The sequence below is a fragment of the Ambystoma mexicanum genome, chromosome 8, assembly GCF_040938575.1.
Source record: "Ambystoma mexicanum isolate Mex_15411 chromosome 8, UKY_AmexF1_1, whole genome shotgun sequence".
In the NCBI taxonomy this organism is placed as follows: Eukaryota; Metazoa; Chordata; class Amphibia; order Caudata; family Ambystomatidae; genus Ambystoma; species Ambystoma mexicanum.
In genome coordinates, this window is record NC_090929.1 from 1,701,999,644 (window position 1) to 1,702,016,834 (window position 17,191).

The following is a 17,191-nucleotide window of genomic DNA, read 5'->3' on the forward strand; positions in this document are numbered from 1 at the left end:
AGTAGTTCCTTTCAGGCCTCAAGGAGACCGGGATCCTGCAGCATGGTCTGCATCAGGTAAGTGCACCCAAGCATTCCCATAATGAGCCTGGCGCCTATGACGCCAGGACTGATGTCTTTTATGAGCCTGGCGCCACAGGCGCCAGGACACTGTCCAAAGGGCCCCTATATGGGGTTGCTGGGTCCTTCCTTGGGGACTGGATGTCCGCTTTCGGGGACGCCGGGCTTGAACCGGCTCCCCAGGAGCGGGCATCATGACACCCTCCTGGGAATGTTGAGCGCTGCTCTAAGAGCGTTGTTTTGTAGCGTCTGAATTTTGTTGGTGATTTGCTTGGTGGCTCCTATATAAAGGGAGTTACAATAGTCCAGTTTGGATAATACCAAAGCACTGGCTAGTGTAATACAACTCTGGGTGGAGAGGAAGGGTTTGGCTGCTCTTATAAGCTTACATGTGTAGGCCGTGGAGGATGCCATCGAGCTAACCTGTTTATGGAAGGTTAGGGAGGAGTCGAGGTATATTCCTAGAGTTTTTACTTCTTTTGAAACCTTGATTGGGTTCCCGTCTATGATGAAGTTGGCGTAATTGTGGTCGAGTTTGGTTAGGTTGGAGGTGGAGCCAAGGATGATGAGTTAAGTTTTGTCATCATTCAGGCATAGACTTTGCGAAGCCATCCATGCCTGGATGATGAGATACACCTTGTTCACCAAGGCCAAATCCTGGTTGTAATCTCCCGTCAACGGGATGAGGATCTGTGTATCATCGGCGTAGTTAGTGTAGGTGATACCCAGGCCATCTAGATCATCAAACAGGGGCTTCGTGAACACGTTGTACAGAGTGGGGGAGACGCACGAGCCTTTTGGGACTCCACACGTGATGGGGATGGGCTCGGCGGCGGCAGAGGAGGAGAAGACACGCATGGATCTGTTGTTGAGGAATGACTCAATCCAACTGATGGCTTCTTGTGAAAAGTGGGCAGCTGAGTTTAAATGATTACATAGGATTTTATGGTCGACTAGGTCAAATGCCGCTGAGAGGTCTAACGAGAGTAGTAATGCAGTTTTCCCGTTATCTCTAAGGACGTCTATTTGGGCTTTCAGATCTATCAGGGCAGTTTCAGTTCCATGTTGGGGTCTGAAGCCGGATTGTCTTATTCCTAGAAGGTGGTTTGTTTCAAGATATTTTTGGATTTGTTGGTATGCTGTCTTGTCTAGAATCTTGAGCAGGAATGGGACGGTGGTGATCGGTCTGTAGTTGGTCGGGATGGACGGGTCGAGGGAAGGTTTTTTGAGGAGAGGGAGGACCCAGGATTCTTTAAGGTTAATGGGAACTGTTCCTGAGGAGAAAGAGGCATTGATGAGTCTGGTGATGAATGGCGAGAGGTCTCTTGCCGCATCTTTAATGATTTGTGGGGGGCAGAGGTCACCTTTGCAATTAGAGGGTTTAAGGCCAAGAATGATTTTTTCTAATTCGAGAGTAGAGACTTTGGAAAAGTTGAAGCGAGCAGTGATGGGTGTGTGGTGAGAGGGTAGAGGGCTCGAATAGGTGTTGATGGGGTTGGTGAGTTTGGTGAGGGAGTCTTGTTTTGAATGTTTGTTTGAAGGCCAGTGACTTTGTTAATTAGTGCATTTTGGACACTGGTGCACCATAGTTTGTTTTTAATGCAAGTATCTGGGATTGTTACCGGGGTTTCCAATTCTTTCAGGATAGTAAATACTTCTCTGGTGCTGGACTTGGATTGTGAGATTCTCTGGTTATAGGATTCTTGTTTGGCCGCTATGATTTTTTTTTTATAGTTGGCCGTTATTTTGTTAACCAGTAGTTTGTTATGGGCTGTCGGAGATTGTCTCCAGACTTGTTTTAGTTTGCGCTTTTCCAATCTAAGGGTTTTCAGATGGCTGGAGAACCATTGGTTGAGGTGCTTTTTTGGTTTGGATTTTCTGAGTTTCAGTGGTGCAATGGCGTCTAAAGCTATGCGCATGGTGGTGTTGTAGCCTTCTACGAGGTCATAGGGATTAGCGTCTTGGAGTTGGCTAATCGTCGGAAGAATGAGCGGGATCAGTTTTTCCACTGTAATATTTCTTTTGCTTCTCGTGGGGAAGGCTGCGGCTAGTGCCATGATGGTTGTGGGGCTTGAGGCCTCAAGTGAGAAGGAGAGGAGATGGTGGTCAGTCCAGGATTGGGGAGTGTTGTTTGTGATCGATACGGCACAGTTGTAGTCTGCTATCCAATCAAGGATTCTGCCTTTGTTATGGGTAGGGCTGGTTACTTTTTGTGTGAAGCCTAGTTCAGACAAGGTGTTATTGATCAGAGTGGCTTGGTTGTCTTTGGGGTCTTTGAAGCCTGAGTTGAAGTCTCCTAAGAGGAGGCATTGTGAGGAGTTTTTTAGCTTGTCGGTAAGGATGGCATTGAGGTCTTCCTCGAACGATCCCAGGGGGTCCAGGCGGTCTGTATAGTAAGTAAATGGATATAGTTTGGGAGTTGGCAGTGGGTAACCTGACTGTAAGTGATTCGCATGAAGGGAAGTGTGTAGCGGAGTTGAGTCTAATGTTAAGGTGGGTCTTGGCAATGATGGCCAAGCCTCCGCCTTTAGCTTCGGTTCTGTCCGCTCGGATGATGGTGTAATCAGTGGGGATGGCTAGCGAGAGGGCTGGACCTGCGGCTGCATGAAGCCAGGACTCTGTTATGGCTAAGAAGTCTAGATCTTCATCTAGGATGAGATCGGCAATGTCCGTGACATGGGCAATCATGGAGCGTGCGTTGATGAGGGCAGCCTTTATAGGTAGGGTATTAGTTTTGGCAGGGGTGGGGGTGGTTGCTGTGGTGAGCGCTCTGTTGTTAGTTGTAATAGAGTTGACTGGTTTGAGGTCAGGTTTTTTAGGCGTAAGGTTAGCGCAGGTGCTAATGGATGTTCGGTTTGTGAGTTTGGATTGTGTGGAGTCCCTGGCTCTAGGCTCATGTATTTTGGGAAGTCTGGATCGCAATCTGGTCAGCCTGTCTGTGAGGCCTGGGGGAGAGAGTAGGGTAAGCATGATTGTGGTGCTAGGCTCTGTGGGGTGGGTGATGTGGTGCCTAGGCTGGTCAAGTTAAGGGGTGAGCTGGGCAGGCATGTGGAATTGATGTGGAGAATGATTCTCAGTAGTATAGAGTAAAGGCCCGGGAGAAACATTGTGTGAGGTGGGTAAGAAGCAATGTGTGTCCTGTCTAGGGTCAAAATCTAGCAATTAGAATCAAAATAGCAGGCGTTTGTAGATTAGCACAGCATTAGGTTTAGAATGGCACCAGCGTACTAATTAACAACTTGGATCGGAGTAGCGCGTGGGTTCAGAAGTGGCGCATAGATTCAGAGTAGCGCATGGATTGGGATTAACGCCTGCGTTCAGCCTAACATCTAAATTCTGAATAACATTAGATTAGATGTGACATGAGTTTGCATTTTAAGCACAACATTGTGTTTAGCGGCTATAAGAATATGTTGCACGAGGACACATTGGGCTACAGGTCAACAGATCTAGAGGCAAGCGGATCAGCAGAGCCAGGCAGATGGGCACAGTGCAGTTAAGAGTGGCAACTAGAATTGCATTAGGGTAACAAAGCAGCAATGAGGCACAGTGCAGTTATATTAACCACTACAATCAGAATAAGCAATTGGCAGAACAAGAGTCCTACCAATTGCTCCAGAAAATTACTAGGCTGGTTTAACAATGCCCCTCGAATTGCCTTGTCAGTTTCGTAGCCTGCAGAAAAGTATTTGTGCCCAATTTAAACAGTGCTACTCTGCCATCATGCTGCCCCGAAAGCGCATTGTCGCCCCATGCCATGTTTTAGCGTCTGTGACATCTTTACACAGATGCCCAGCGTAGCACACGTTCGAGAAGCTGCCCCTGTCTGTGCTGCGTGCATTGAATCTTCATGCAGAGACCCGAAGCCTGGGTTCAAGGTGTCCCCTATCGGGTGCCAGCCCATCAGGTTCTTGTTTTATTCTTTCTATGCTGTGATCTGTAGTCCTCGCCACATGCAGCCAGTTTCATGCTGTGCCCTGAATGTTTTGCAGGTGAGTGCCACCCCTTTGTGAGAATGAGTCCCTCCCAGGGCTTGTGCTAATGTCACGTGTTTGTGACCATGTGACTAACTAAATACAAGGGACGAGCCATTTCCGGCTCGCCAGTCTTGACCAACTGACTCCTGCCTGCTGTGTCGTTCTCTGCAGCACGATGCTGGTGCTGCGTAGCAGGCAGAGGGCCTACCCTGCAAGGCCCTGCACCAAGATGCAGGGGAGTTGCTAGGTCTGGAAAAGACCCGGGGCTAAATTGATGTCGGAACTGTTGGGACTGGGGGCTAGCAAGTCTTTTGGCTTTAGCTCCTGAGATTCTATCCAGGGCTACAACCAAAAGATCAGGGGCTATAGCCCCCTTAGCCCCCCCCCTAGCAACGCCCCTGCCAAGATGGTGCCCCTGCTGGGCAACGCTGTCCGCATGTTCCTCTGCAGCAGCAGAGCCCCTGCTGGGCAACACCGGCTATGTGACCGTGATGGCCTGTGTGCCTCCAGGCCACTGAAGCGCCTGTGTGATCTTGGGTGGACAGGGTGTTCCCTGTCCCTGAATGTCACCTGGGTGCTCCCAGCAAGTCCTCGGGCTGGCCTGTGTGCCCGTGAGCCAGCCCGCAACTGTTCAGACCAGCATGTGTGCTGGGTACCCCTAGAGATGGTCAGACTGGCCGGCAGGTCCAGTCATGAGTGCTGTGACGCTGTCATGATCACCCTTTATCTTTCGATCACTTACTTGACTCTTTTACTCTTTTCCCACAGTAAAAAAGTTTGCTCAAGAACGGATCGCGCCGCTCGTGTCATCAATGGACGCAAACTCGAAAATGGATCCATCTGTGATCCAGGGCTTGTTTGAGCAAGGGGTGAGTAGAGGTGAATAGTGTGTGCTGGAAGAGTCCAAGGTTTACTAGACTAAGAATAGCAAGCAGCTGGGCGCTTTTGCAATTACACATGCAGATGTTTAATGAACAGGAAACACAAACCTCGATGTTGGGCAATCTTAGTGTTACAACCTGACAATGTTTACCACACACTAAGATTTCAAAAGGTCTTTGAGCTAAAGTAAAACACATCTTCACCTAATAATCCAAAGTGAGCCAAAACCCAAGAGTCTTACTTTCTAGGCACATGCAGAATATAAACTAAAAACTGTAATAGAATGCAGAACTGCCGCAGTCAATAAGGAAAATAATGACCAGAAGTGGGAGCTGGAGCAAGTGCGTCCGCACAGCGGGGTAATGATCAGAGGTACCGAGTTAGGCAAGTGGGTCACACGCTGCACTGCTTAATCTAGTGATGGAAGGCCCAAGGGAAAGCCAGCCAAGATTCGCAGGAAGCTGAGCAGGCATAGCTGCCTGTGCAGTGCAGACCCGGGACATTAATCGTGTCAACATAGCACACACTTGGGTTCACTGCAGGGTCTATGAATGCCTCTGAGGGTCGCAGAAACGTTACTAGAGGTGGTGAGCTCAGGCCGATCCTGGGGTGAGTTATGGGATTCCAAGAGTGCTCCTTATACGAGTACATCCCCTTACTTATTGCTCTGTGCCTCGCGTGCACGCGGCTCAGTGTATCTCACAGACATCTTGGTTACTCTCTCTCTGTTCAATGCTTCTCTCTAACTCACACGCTCATCCCTTACAAATATCTCCTTGTCTGCCTGACTTCCGGACACACAGATCCTCATCTTCATCCGCCTCATTTCAGTACTTGCCCTTAACAGTGGTTGGTGTTCACTACAAGCAGCTCATTTGTACACTCCTCAGATTGTCTCCCTATGCACAATTAAATGTGTGTTCCTACTTTGAGAAACCTGAAGGTGTCTCACTTACTAGTGCCCGGGGATCTGTCATCCAGGTGGCCAGGACATGGCCAGTGCTATTGGATCCAGTTCCTGGGGGTGGATCAGTGTGGGATGATCACCTGGATGGGGGGGGGTCCTCGGGGAGTGGAAGTGGGACACTGACGGGTGAGACATGGTATCCCCCTGTTACCAGTCATTTGGTCTAAAACCAAATGATCGAATGCCATTTGATAGACGGTCTATTACAAATATTTTTTAACCAACCAAAACTAAAAATATATATATAAATAAATAAATAAAAAATTCGACCTTTTTTTTCCGACCATTTGACTGTCGATCAAATGGTCATTCGATCTTTTATTTTCGACCATTTGACTGGACACCGTATCCCCCTTCTTATAACACCTTTTCCTCATCCCACCCCGTAGGATACTCAAACACTCTACCCCCCCATTCCGACACAAACACTTTCGCACACCACGAAAGATGACAGACAAACACCAGAGCCAGTTTCCTGACATATCCCACCACAAGGGTCAGGCAATTGACCAGAGTCACACACACCTGACAGCCCTTACCCTTCCCCACAGGGATTAAAGGTGGAGCACGAGAGCACAATACGAGCAAGGCAGACTGCACGATGAGAGAATAACTCAGCACGACAGTTCAAGAGGAGAAGAAAGATAGCGCAAATCGAGAGGGTCACAAGGGGAGAAGCAACCTTACCCTTTCCGACCAAGGCCCGTGAAACCTCCACGGAAGGAATTGTAAGACCGCGAATAATAGCTTGCGTGTGTTGCAGCAAATGTCAACGGTACATGGGGCCTTCCTCCACTGATAACCACCGTGGTACCAACCTTGACTCCAGAGACCAGCAAAACCAAGCGGCACATCACAGCCGGTGGGTCGTGGGGAGAGGCAATAAGAAAAAAAAAGTAGCAAACGGCTAATTGAAGAAAGTAGAAAGAACTGTTAATACGAGAGGGTAAAACCTGCTACAGAAGAGTCGGGCACCACATAGGTGCTCACTCGGGGAAACTCTTGTTGACTACCCTATTATAGAAACTACCGTTACCAGAAGACCTTGGGAAACACGAGAAAGGGGTCAATGTGGTCATACAGAAGTCTAGTAAAATCCTCTGTACGGTTGAAAGTCTTTGACTGGCAGATGATTGTGAATCTAAGGGAAGTTAATCCTGCATCGTAAGAACCGTTCAAGAAACTGTGTGATTGACTAAGTAGGCAAGAGGGAACCCGACGGAGGGATGTCGAAAAAGAGGGGGCAAAGCGAAAAGTCCTGATAAACCGTGTGTTCACAAGAGTGAACCCGGCAGAGGGATGTCTACGGTGAACTGTATTAAAAGACATTAAGATTTGTGAATGTTACAGATGAGATTGTTTTGAAAAGGCTGTAGTGAACCCGACGGAGGGAAGGCAAACAGTCGAGAGGGGTCTGAGCCCGGAAGAGGGGGATCCAGCAGTGAAAAGCCATCACCCCACCAACACGTGAATGCAACAGAGGAATCTTAGGAATACAAGCTGGGGTTAACCCGACGGAGGGAGGCTGATATTCGAGAAGGCTCTGAGCCTGGAAGAGGGGGACCCAGGGGGGAAGAATTATCACCCCAAGGACAATCAGCAAGGAACTTTTTTTTATTCGTTTGAACCCATCAAGCACCTCGGAAGCAATAAACTGAACTACCGAAGGTCCTGATATTGCTGGGAACTTTTGTGGATCTGAGCCCGGAAGAGGGAGATCCATGGGTGAAAAGGCATCACCCAACGTTCAAGCAGAAAGGAACTTTTGTTTATTGTTTGAAACACATCAGGTCATTGGAGGCAAGAAACGTTTTGTAGAAAAGAGACTTAACCACCGATGGTCCTGATAGCTGAGAGCAGAACTGTTGTCTCATGTTGGGAAAACTCGAGCGTGTGCTGTGCTCAGGAGTCCCACCTTGTCCAGTGCTCAAAACGCAGGGAAGGGAGACCCCCCGCTACCACATCCTTAATTATCATTTGTGAACACTTCTTTCTTTCTTGTGAGCTTCATCCCACACCCTTTGTCTGTATTTAGCGTAAGGATTGGCAATATGTTTTCTTAGTGTAGGCCCTTTTTATTTTGACAAGACACCACTAGGACTACCTTATTATTATTTGCTGGTTGTATCTTGCTCGCATCTTAGATTTAGGTTTAGATGAAGTGTTTTTCCAACCAGCATATACAGTTTAATAAACACCCTTGAACTGTGATCACGTGTCTGTCTTTACTGTTTCCGCCATGAGTTTCTTACACTACCCACAAACTACACTGAGACCCCTTGCACACAGCGGTGTCTGCCGTACACATTGCTCATTGTGCCTTCATCACACATTGCGCATTGTGCCTTCATCACACATTGCGCATTGTGCCTTCATCACACATTGCGCATTGTGCCCTGCTTACTGTATACCTCCCTTGCAGGCAGTTGTGTGCATCATCCTGAAACACAGCTGAGTGCATTTCTGCTCCACATGGCTTCGTATGCCCCCGTTTTAACTTTCTCTCTGCATTTTCCTCCCCTCTGTATTTTTCTTTCAGTTGATGGGCATTGAGATCAGCGAAGAGTTGGGTGGCACTGGGGCATCCTTCTTCTCTGCTATTCTGGTCATCGAAGAACTTGCAAAAGTGGATCCATCTGTGTCTGTGTTCTGTGACCTGCAAAACACGGTCATCAACACCATGTTCAGGAGGTATGCGTCTGAGAAGCAGAAGACGAGCTACCTGCCGCGGCTGGCCAAAGACCTGGTGAGTGGCGCATCTCCCTTCTGCTAACCTGCTGGCTTTCCCTGCTGCAGACTCTTTGCTGCTTGTATTGATTTCTTTATAGCAATATTTTCTCTGTGGGCCAGTTGCTCTACTGTTCTTGCGTGACTCTGCTCTGTTTTCCTGACTCTCTTCTGTAGTCCTCTATCCCCCCTGCGGCACTCCTCTCTCTTCTGTGGGTATCCAACTCTCTTGAGGAGCTCGCCTCACTTTCCTCTGTGCATGTTTGTCACACTTTGCTGTGCTCTTCTTGTATATCTGTCTCTCTGGCCCTCTCATCTCTCTTCTCTGCGTATCTGACTCCACTGCGCTCATCCTGATCCCTCCTCTGTGCCTCTGGCTCCCATCTGCATGCATCTGACACTCAGCTGGATACATGCAGTCCTTCGACTGAGCATGTCTCTTGGCCATACATTTCAGACCCTGTCCTGTGCTCATCATGACCTGCATCACATCACACCCACTGGGTTCTCTGTCGCATCACCCCCCTGCTGCAGGAAGCTCAGTTGACGTTCAGTGTTGGGGTCTGTTAAGCGGAAAACCTGTGCAGTTCCCTCTGGGACCACTGCAAAAGATTTAGGCTTACAGGTGTTGGCGGTAAACCCACTTGGTAGCTGTCTGTACCACACAGATTCACCTGGTAGCTGTGGCTGAGCAGTCAGATTTCTCTCAAGAAAAGTTAGGCAGTATGTGGAGTATACAAAATAGGGCAATTTACACAGTAGAATAAGCAAACACGGAACAGAGCTTGGGTGTAAAGATATATAGGTATTTATTTATAACAACACATCTATGAAAAACACTCTGGCACTAATACGGCAAACAACTTCAATTACTATAAGTAAATCAATCCCCCTGACAATAGTTCGACAAGTCTAGGTTCAACGGCACCACTTATTTGCAGACAGAGGTGAATGCTTTAACCTAGATGGCACTCTAGTATTCGTTAGGATGGGAGAGAAAAAGGCAAGGTATGAAATCAACTCGGTACCAACACTTTTACGAACAAATGCAAGGCAAGTAAGGCAGGGTCTACTGTAGATCGCAAAGTTCAGAGGCCGGGCCCACTCGGAGAGAGGCAAGGCGATATGTCCCAAAAAGTATCACAGTGGAAATGCACTTCGAGTCTTTGTCACAAATTGTTATCGAAAGATTCGACCAGTTCAGAACAGAAAGTTAAGAAAGCTTGGAGGCGACCCAATGGAGAGGCGAGGATTAAGACACCTCACACTACCCGTAAAAAGGGAAGCCAGGCGGACACGGTACCTTGGATGTGGAGAGACAGCTCCGGCGGGGGCAGTTGTTCCTGGTGGTGGATGCAAGTCGGGGCTTTGCCAAGAGAAGAGATGATCTTGTCGTCGAAGGAAAGTTTGAAGATCGTTGCACCACCAGGGAAGAGACCAGCCGCGGAGTGCTCTGTCACAAGGCACCACCTTTTGGTTGCGGTATGGGCTAGTGGCTATCCGGTTGCCGGGGTGCTCAGCACGGGCAATTCGACCACTACGCCCTGGAAGCGAAGAAAAAGCAAAGGGGAATGGTTGTGCCCACCAGTCAGGGGAAGAAGACTCTCCGGCGGGGAGATCTCCTCTGTCGTCGGGAAGTGGTGAGATGGTTCAGCAGGGCTCCACCGGAAGTGTCGTTGTTGCAGGTTGGCTCAGCTTTACCCTCGTTGGATTCTTAGGTCCTGTGGCGACTTCTGAAGATCCAGTCCCAAAAGCCCTGCTTTTATGCAGAAAATCCCCATTCATTCAGCTTAGCTGTCAATCAAAACACGCTAAGTGGTGAGCGGGGAGGCTCACCACTCGGGCTAATCACACCAGAGTGCGACTTGAGTTGGCAAGGCAACTCAGTCCAGGGTGCCTAAACCCCCTCCCACACCACCTGTGGTACCTAGACAGAATGGCACCACTTTGGAGGGCTTCTGTGCAGAAGCCCGCCAAAAGTGGAACAAAGGGCTCAACCTTTGGTTTAGGAGTTACAGAGACGAACACAGACGCCATTTTAAAAACCGAGTTCTGGCAGAAAATACCAACCGATAGATTTATTTAAGATAAATAAACCGGTGGTATGTTAGAGATTAACGAGAAAAAGTATTGACCTCCAACAATGGGAAGAATCCCATAGGGTTATATTCGGAGTCGAATATAACAAGTAGTTTCCACTGCCACCAGCCAAAACTCGATGAGGGGGGACGGGACAGTGCCCCCTCGAATAAGGGGTAATCGAATTACCCCTACTAGTACGTCCACAATAGGATGGTTTGTACTAGTTCTGTTAGTAAATTTAGGTCTAGTAAAGCCAATGGTGACTTTACATGCCCTGGGAGACGGTAGTCAGTTCCAGGGTATGGAGCCTATGGTGGGGGTCCTCTAGGACGCCCCGGTGTTACGGCACGGAGGGTGCGGTGTAACAACATGGCAAAACATATGACACCCTATGGAGTAAAAGACCCCATAGCCCATAGAACACATTGACATTCAAAGGAATTAACCACATTCATGTCCAAGAGTGGGAGAAAAGAGTCTCACTCTTGGCAGGATGGAAAAAAACAAACTCCAGAAATCCAGCAAAGCTGCTGGGGGACTCACTAGGTTAGGAAATTCAGTCTAAACAGAGAATTCTCCCTAACAGGGTCTATAGAATTTGTGCAGTTAAGGGGGAAACAGAAGTGGTCTTGCTCCCACTTTTTCTATAACGGGCAAACTCAAATTGAGATAAATTCTAGATCTGGGAAATTGAATCTAATTCCTGAAAAAAGAAGTTGAGAATAGTCTCTTAACGTTCCTTTATCTGCGTTCTGAAAGGAAAGGACTGGCGGAGTGATCTCAACCTATACAATTCTGACTCCAGCGTAGCCATCGGGCACAGTTGCAAGCGCCAGTGTGGGGTAGATTCCTTTGCCCCCAGCTCCACTCACTGTGCTAATGCTGTGCATTGCAGTTGTCAGTGCTTGGTTCCTTTGGCTAGGTGCACTGGTTTTCCCATTCTTAACTTGCTCTCATTGAGGAGGGCACTGTCCAAGACTTCCGGGGCATTCTAGATGTTGTGTCGAATCGCAGAGCCGTAAAACACATCCATGAGCACAGTGTGCAGTGCCCTGTGCTGCTTCCAGATGCTCTGCACTGGAGCAATTGGAGTCTATCACACGTAGGTCAGTGCACTCTAACCAAGCCGGCTCTAAGCAGCAGCAGCTGCTCAAGTCCAAGAACATTGTGCTTGCCTCACTGAACAGCCCGTATCTTAGGTTCCTTAGGAAATCGCTATAGTCTCATGAGCGCGGCCAGCGGGGGATTCTCTGGCCTCTCCCCCTTGCACATTGCTTTGCAATGTACACTATTGGATCATGTAAAACAAACTATCACATGTGAACAGACATGATGATCTGCTTGACATGCAACTGTGGTCTGGATGCCCCAAGTTCCTGACTACAGGATACTTGTGATACCTGGCTCCTCCCGCCCCACCTCCTGCCGTATCATCACTCTAATGTCGGTCTGTGTGCTCAGCCTTCCCCCACCGCCACTGTGTGCCTTGTCTGTCCACTTATCACACTTCATGGAACTGCTCCGAAGCCTGCTCTTGAGCTAATCTACAGAGTTTCTGATAGACGCACTATCTGCTGTAGGCACAAATACAAACCAAGGTGCAGACCGAACTTGGCACGGCGGTGGGGCCTCGTGACCTTGAGCTTGCTAAGAACACCAATGGGCGAGTAAACAGCGACAGCTATGAAAGCTGCTGCCTGGCCTCATTGGTTGTGAATCCTGGTTTTGTTGGGATTAAATACTGGTAGGTAGAAACTAGTGTGTGCGTGTCTGTCTCTATCTGTATTTGGGGACCACAACCTATTCATCAAACCCCCGCCGGAAGTACATGGAAATCAATTGAGAAAGTGAGGATCCTCGTTGCTGTCTCTGTTAGTAAACCCTGGTCCTCATCAGGAGGTAGCAAGTGGATCCTGATTCAGGTTCTTTCTCCTGATCCTCTGGAAACAGAGTGGGGCAAACATATGCAGTCAAAAAAGAAAGACAAAAGGGGAGGTAGGCTGATCCAAAGATGCAATGACTCCACACGCTAATCCATAGGAAATGCACCACACTGAACAATATACGTTTAGGTCATGTCTATCTTGACAGTAAGCCATAAGAAATCTAGTTACACAAATCCTTCTGAATATACATCAGCAGAATCGATTCATGTCAATGTTCATACAAATGAATATATTGCAATACAGTGAATTGTTCTACAGCATAACAATGCATATACAATTCATTAGGAAATAACACTCTACCTGGCTAAAGCAGGGATATTTTAAAGACTTATTCCAATTAGGACAAAACACAACACTAACACAAACACTAACACACACACACACACACGCGCGCGCGGGAAACGCATACATCCACAGGAAAAAGAGTAAAAATAACAGGAGTGATGAAGCATTTCGTCAGACAGGAAGAGTGGAGTAGTGTTCCATTTCTTTTCATTCTTTTTCAATAGTAGCTGAGAAGATGCAAAAAAAATCGAATCTTTGAATTTTACAAACTCAATTCCACCACATTTGAAAGGTAATGCAACCAGTTAGAAGCGATTATTTCAACATTAATTAAAATCAATAGGTCAAAAAGAGAGCACGTTTCCTTTCCATACGTACCAACTAACATTATACTCCCTAATATTAAACGTTTTAAATGAAAGTCTCATTTTAACTTTCTAAGATTACTTCCCAAACCGGGTTCTAAAAAGTCCTAACATATGTACATTCCACAAACGTGTGTTTATAAGACCCGTCAGTTTCAAAACACAACCAGCACGTGTTGCCTTCCACGAGATTACCATGAAATGCCCTTTGTTGGATGGAAATAGAATATGGTCTGAGTTAAACTAGTCGAGGTACCGGCGTCTGACATCCTGCTCGAGGGCTGTGGCCATAAATTCTCTTCCTAGTCACAGTCGTGTTCCCGTCTTAGTTCTTCTGTTCCATTCATAATACGCGGAAGCTTTAAAGATGCACACACTCTCTCCCCCACCAGGATCTCCCCTCGCCACCCTTTCTCCCCACACCGCACTCTCTCTCTACCACACACACACACACACTCTCTCTCCCCCACCAGGATCTCCCCTCGCCACGCCACCCTTTCTCCCCACACCACACTCTCTCTCTACCACACACACAAACACACACTCCCTCTCCCCCACCAGGATCTCCCCTCGCCACACCACCCTTTCTCCCCACACCACACTCTCTCTCTACCACACACACACACTCCCTCTCCCCCATCAGGATCTCCCCTCGCCACACCACCCTTTCTCCCCACACCACACTCTCTCTCTACCACACACACACACACACACACACTCTCTCCCCCACCAGGATCTCCCCACACCACACTCTCTCTCTACCACACACACACACACACACACTCTCTCTCCCCCACCAGGATCTCCCCTCGCCACACCACCCTTTCTCCCCACACCACACTCTCTCTCTACCACACACACACACACACACACACACTCTCTCCCCCACCAGGATCTCCCCTCGCCACGCCACCCTTTCTCCCCACACCACACCCTCTCTCTACCACACACACACACACACACACACACACACACACACACACACACACACACTCTCTCTCCCCCACCAGGATCTCCCCTCGCCACGCCACCCTTTCTCCCCACACCCTCTCTCTACCACACACACACACACACACACACACACACACACACACACACACACACACACACACACACACTCCCTCTCCCCCACCAGGATCTCCCCTCGCCACACCACCCTTTCTCCCCACACCACACTCTCTCTCTACCACACACACACACACACACACACACACACACACTCTCTCTCCCCCACCAGGATCTCCCCTCGCCACGCCACCCTTTCTCCCCACACCACACCCTCTCTCTACCACACACACACACACACACACACACACACACACACACACACACACACACACACACACACTCTCTCTCCCCCACCAGGATCTCCCCTCGCCACGCCACCCTTTCTCCCCACACCACACTCTCTCTCTACCACACACACACACTCTCTCTCCCCCACCAGGATCTCCCCTTGCTACGCCACCCTTTCTCCCCACACCACACTCTCTCTCTACCACAAACATACACACACGCACACTCTCTCTCCCCCACCAGGATCTCCCCTCGCCACGCCACCCTTTCTCCCCACACCACACTCTCTCTCTACCACACACACACACACACACACACACACACACTCTCTCTCCCCCACTAGGATCTCCCCTCGCCACACCACCCTTTCTCCCCACACCACACTCTCTCTCTACCACACACACACACACACACTCTCTCCCCCACTAGGATCTCCCCTCGCCACACCACCCTTTCTCCCCACACCACACTCTCTCTCTACCACACACACACACACACTCTCTCTCCCCCACCAGGATCTCCACTCGCCACGCCACACACTCTCTCTCCCCATCCACACATTCTCTCCCCATCCACACACTCTACCCACCACACTCTCTCCCCCACCAGGCTCTCCCCTGGCCACACCACCCTTTCTCCCCACACCACACTCTCTCTCTACCACACACACACACACACACTCTCTCCCTCACCAGGATCTCCCCTCGCCACGCCACCCTTTCTCCCCACACCACACTCTCTCTCTACCACACACACACACACACACACACACACTCTCTCTCCCCCACCAGGATCTCCCCTCGCCACACCACCCTTTCTCCCCACACCACACTCTCTCTCTACCACACACACACACACACTCTCTCTCCCCCACCAGGATCTCCCCTCGCCACGCCACCCTTTCTCCCCACACCACACTCTCTCTCTACCACACACACACACACACACACACACACACACACACTCTCTCCCCCCCACCAGGATCTCCCCTCGCCACGCCACCCTTTCTCCCCACACCACACTCTCTCTCTACCACACACACACACACTCTCTCTCCCCATCCACACATTCTCTCCCCATCCACACACTACCCACCACACTCTCTCCCACACCAGGATCTCCCCTCGCCACACCACCCTTTCTCCCCACACCACACTCTCTCTCTACCACACACACACACTCTCTCTCCCCATCCACACATTCTCTCCCCATCCACACACTCTCCCTACCACACACTCTCTCCCTACCACACACTCTCTCCCCACACCAGACTCTCTCCCCACACCACACTCCTCACACCACACTTTCTCCCCATACCACCCTTTCTCCCCACACCACACTCTCTCTCTACCACACACACACACACACTCTCTCTCCCCATCCACACATTCTCTCCCCATCCACACACTACCCACCACAATCTCTCCCCCACCAGGATCTCCCCTCGCCACACCAGCCTTTCTCCCCACACCACACTCTCTCTCTACCACACACACACTCTCTCTCCACATCCACACATTCTCTCCCCATCCACACACTCTACCCACCACACTCTCTCCCCCACCAGGCTCTCCCCTCACCACACCACCCTTTCTCCACCACACACCACTCTCTCCCCACACCACACTCTCTCTCTACCACACACACACACACACACACACACACTCTCTCCCCATCCACACATTCTCTCCCCATCCACACACTCTCTCCCCACACCACACTCTCTCCCCACACCACACTCTCTCCCCACACCGCACTCTCTCCCCACACCGCACTCTCTCCCCACACCACACTCTCTCCCCACACCACACTCTCTCCCCACACCACACTCTCTCCTCACACCACTCTCTCCTCACACCACACTCTCTCCTCACACCACACTCTCTCCTCACACCACACATTCTCTCCCCATCCACACATTCTCTCCCCATCCCACACTCTCTCCCCATCCCACACTCTCTCCCCATCCCACACTCTCTCCCCACACCACACCCTCTCCCCACACCACACATTCTCTCCCCATCCACACATTCTCTCCCCATCCACAAACGCTCCCCACCACACACTCTCCCCACACCACACTCTCTCCCCACACCACACTGTCTCTCTACCACACACACACACTCTCTCCCCATCCACACATTCTCTCCCCATGCACACATTCTCTCCCCATCCACACATACTCTCCCCACCACACACTCTCTCCCCACACCACACTCTCTCCCCACACCACACTCTCTCCCCACACCACACTCTCTCCCCACACCACACTCTCTCCTCACACCACACTCTCTCTACCACACACAAACTCTCTCTCCCCCACCAGGCTCTCCCCTCGCCACACCACCCTTTCTCGACCACACACCACTCTCTCCCCACACCACACTCTCTCTCTCTACCACACACACACACACACTCTCTCCCCATCCACACATTCTCTCCCCATCCACACATTCTCTCCCCATCCACACACTCCCCACCACACACTCTCTCCCCACACCACTCTCTCCCCACACCACACTCTCTCTCTACCACACACACACACTCTCTCCCCATCCACACACTCTCTCCCCATACACACACTCTCTCCCCATCCACACACTCT

The 17,191-nt window shown here is 49.9% G+C and overlaps 1 protein-coding gene across 2 annotated transcripts in view; it reads left to right on the plus strand.

Annotated features, from left to right (window-relative positions):
* The window catches only part of ACADSB (acyl-CoA dehydrogenase short/branched chain), a 359,596-nt gene that overhangs the window by 116,093 nt on the left and 226,312 nt on the right, over positions 1-17,191 (plus strand). The window contains exons 3-4 of one of the 2 annotated variants that reach the window (XM_069612021.1): positions 4,805-4,905; positions 8,425-8,631. In XM_069612021.1, the coding sequence (XP_069468122.1) occupies positions 4,805-4,905; positions 8,425-8,631 (308 nt within the window). The remainder of the gene's footprint in view (positions 1-4,804; positions 4,906-8,424; positions 8,632-17,191) is intronic. The other variant, XM_069612022.1, reaches the window with a different exon arrangement.